Source organism: Juglans microcarpa x Juglans regia, chromosome 8D (assembly GCF_004785595.1).
Source record: "Juglans microcarpa x Juglans regia isolate MS1-56 chromosome 8D, Jm3101_v1.0, whole genome shotgun sequence".
Taxonomy (NCBI): Eukaryota; Viridiplantae; Streptophyta; class Magnoliopsida; order Fagales; family Juglandaceae; genus Juglans; species Juglans microcarpa x Juglans regia.
The window spans coordinates 5,582,779-5,584,789 of NC_054608.1; the positions used below are offsets into that span (position 1 = coordinate 5,582,779).

Below are 2,011 nucleotides of genomic sequence, written 5' to 3' on the forward strand. Positions count from 1 at the left end.
TCTCAATTCACTGTACAAATGAGTCGAATGCTTCAATTTTTTTTTCTCCATATGGGAAAATTGGGTAAAAATCTATGGCAGCTCGAAAGCTCGAGGTTTGTACAATTCCCAGGCCGTTCCTCTTTTATTAATAGTAGTGGTCTTGCTTGCACAGCTTTTTCAAACCAAGAACTTGTTCACAACTCTCCAGTTCCTTCCTTCAGCTCTGTAAAACAGTGAGGGACTTCAAAAGATACGGCTCTAAGCATTTCAGTAATGCAGCAGCAGCTCGATAGCTCAGATTCCTTGGGTGCTTTGATCTCATTCTGTCAACCTAAAGGTAAACAAAATTCATGAAGAAATTCTTGTGATTAGTAGCTTAGTTGTAGATGCAGACATAGCTTTCATTATTTCAGACCTGTGCAAGATTCTGCCTATGATTGCTGTTAAAGCCAAGGGGAAAAAGTCCTACTGATGTTGTTGAACCGTTTTTGGGTTGTTTCAATTTCCAAAGAAATGAAAACCTGAGTTCATGTTAGCCAAAAATACAAGTTTTTTTTTGGGTGTTTTCGCCTTTTATTTGACACAAAACTTCCACCATTGTTTATGCAGAAAAAAAAGAAGTGCAGAACACACATGGTTACGGTGCAGAATTCCAGGCAATGCTGGATAGGATAAACCAAGAAGATTTGGGGTACGAAACCGGCCTGATCTTGGAGAAGAGACAGCGGCTGAGCTTGGAACAGGTGAAGGAACTGGAGAGAAACTTTGAGGTGGAAAACAGGCTAGAGCCAGAGCGAAAGTTGAAATTAGCAGAAGATTTAGGGTTGCAACCACGGCAAGTAGCAATATGGTTCCAAAACCGCAGAACCCGTTGGAAGACTAAGCAATTGCAGAGAGACTATGGCGTCCTTAAAGCCAGTTATGATGTTCTAAAGCTAGACTGCGACAATCTTCAACAAGAAAAAGAAGCTCTAAACTCAACGGTATATGAATGAAGTCTCATTTTGATTGAATACCAACGTGGAAAATTCCCTTAAAACTTAACTTGAATTTTGGAACTTTTTCTGGGTTCTTGGATTGCAGCTGAGAGAGTTGAAAGAGAAGATCTACAGAAAAAGTGCAGAGAGCAATCACTCAGCAGAAGAAGAGTCCCTAATCTCAGAGTTCAACAACAACGTTTCAGAACAATATAAAGCCAGTGATTTACATGAGAATAAGAAGAACAAGGCAAGCTTCGGAGTGCATGAGAATTCCAAAGATGGGTCATCGGGTAGAGTTTCTAATGGAGTCGTGAAGGAAGAAAACGAAAGCAACACGATGTTTTCAATCTGTTTCAATGGCGCTTCGTCTTCATCCTCAAACTCAATGGTGGATCCGTTTTGGTTCTCTGAATCCAGAGCAGTTGCAGATAAGACATACCAACCTCAACCTGTGAGGATGGAAGAGCAGAGCTTATTACCTATAGAGGAGTCTTGTAATTTCCTTTCAGTTGATCAAGCTCCTACTCTCCATTGGTACTTCCCCGAGCAGTGAAACCAGTTCAGACTCAAAACTTCAAAGTTGCTAAATTCCACATTTGCATGCAGGATGCGTCTGTTTATTTCATATATTTCTACAGATATAAACACAAATCCCTGTTTCATATAGTATCATAATAAGTTTTAACTTCCGAATCTGACTTTACACCATATCTCTCTACTTGTTAAGGAAGAGTTTGATCCGCATCCGGGGAAGAGTGTTACAAATTAGCAGTGATATATATTTGGTGCTCAACAGGTTAATAATTATAGTTGAAGTACTTAAAAGTTGATGTCTATCAATGAGAATAGATTTTGTTACAAGAAAATATTTTTAGCCAAAAAAGATTATATAAAAATAAATTCAAAAATTGACATGATTTAGATAGTACATCAAATTGTAAAATAGATCTAATAAATTTCATAAAATCACATAATCAGTTTGTAAATTTATTTTTATATATATTTTTTTTGTGTCAGTCAGTTCTCTTATTGCAAAATGCAGTTGCAAG

The 2,011-nt window shown here is 37.6% G+C and overlaps 1 protein-coding gene across 4 annotated transcripts; it reads left to right on the forward strand.

Annotated features, from left to right (window-relative positions):
* LOC121243684 (homeobox-leucine zipper protein ATHB-6-like) lies at window positions 1-1,651 on the forward strand. Of its 4 annotated transcripts, none has more exons than XM_041141806.1 (4): window positions 1-95; window positions 204-319; window positions 583-965; window positions 1,066-1,651. In XM_041141806.1, the coding sequence occupies exons 2-4, from the start codon at window positions 256-258 to the stop codon at window positions 1,513-1,515; spliced, it is 897 nt and encodes a 298-aa protein (XP_040997740.1). In that variant the 5' UTR covers window positions 1-95; window positions 204-255; the 3' UTR covers window positions 1,516-1,651. The 4 variants fall into 4 exon arrangements, with proteins under 4 accessions (XP_040997740.1, XP_040997742.1, XP_040997739.1 ...); XM_041141808.1 differs by having other exon boundaries at window positions 592-965; XM_041141805.1 differs by lacking the exon at window positions 1-95 and having other exon boundaries at window positions 102-319.
* Window positions 1,652-2,011: the final 360 nt, after the last annotated feature.

Bases quoted from the DNA above. Each gene is read 5' to 3' on its own strand.
- LOC121243684 (XM_041141806.1), top strand. From the start codon at position 256: ATGCAGCAGCAGCTCGATAGCTCAGATTCCTTGGGTGCTTTGATCTCA. The intron at 320-582 runs GTAAACAAAATT...CTTCCACCATTG, and splicing joins CTCATTCTGTCAACCTAAAG to TTTATGCAGAAAAAAAAGAA. The intron at 966-1,065 runs GTATATGAATGA...CTTGGATTGCAG, and splicing joins AAGAAGCTCTAAACTCAACG to CTGAGAGAGTTGAAAGAGAA.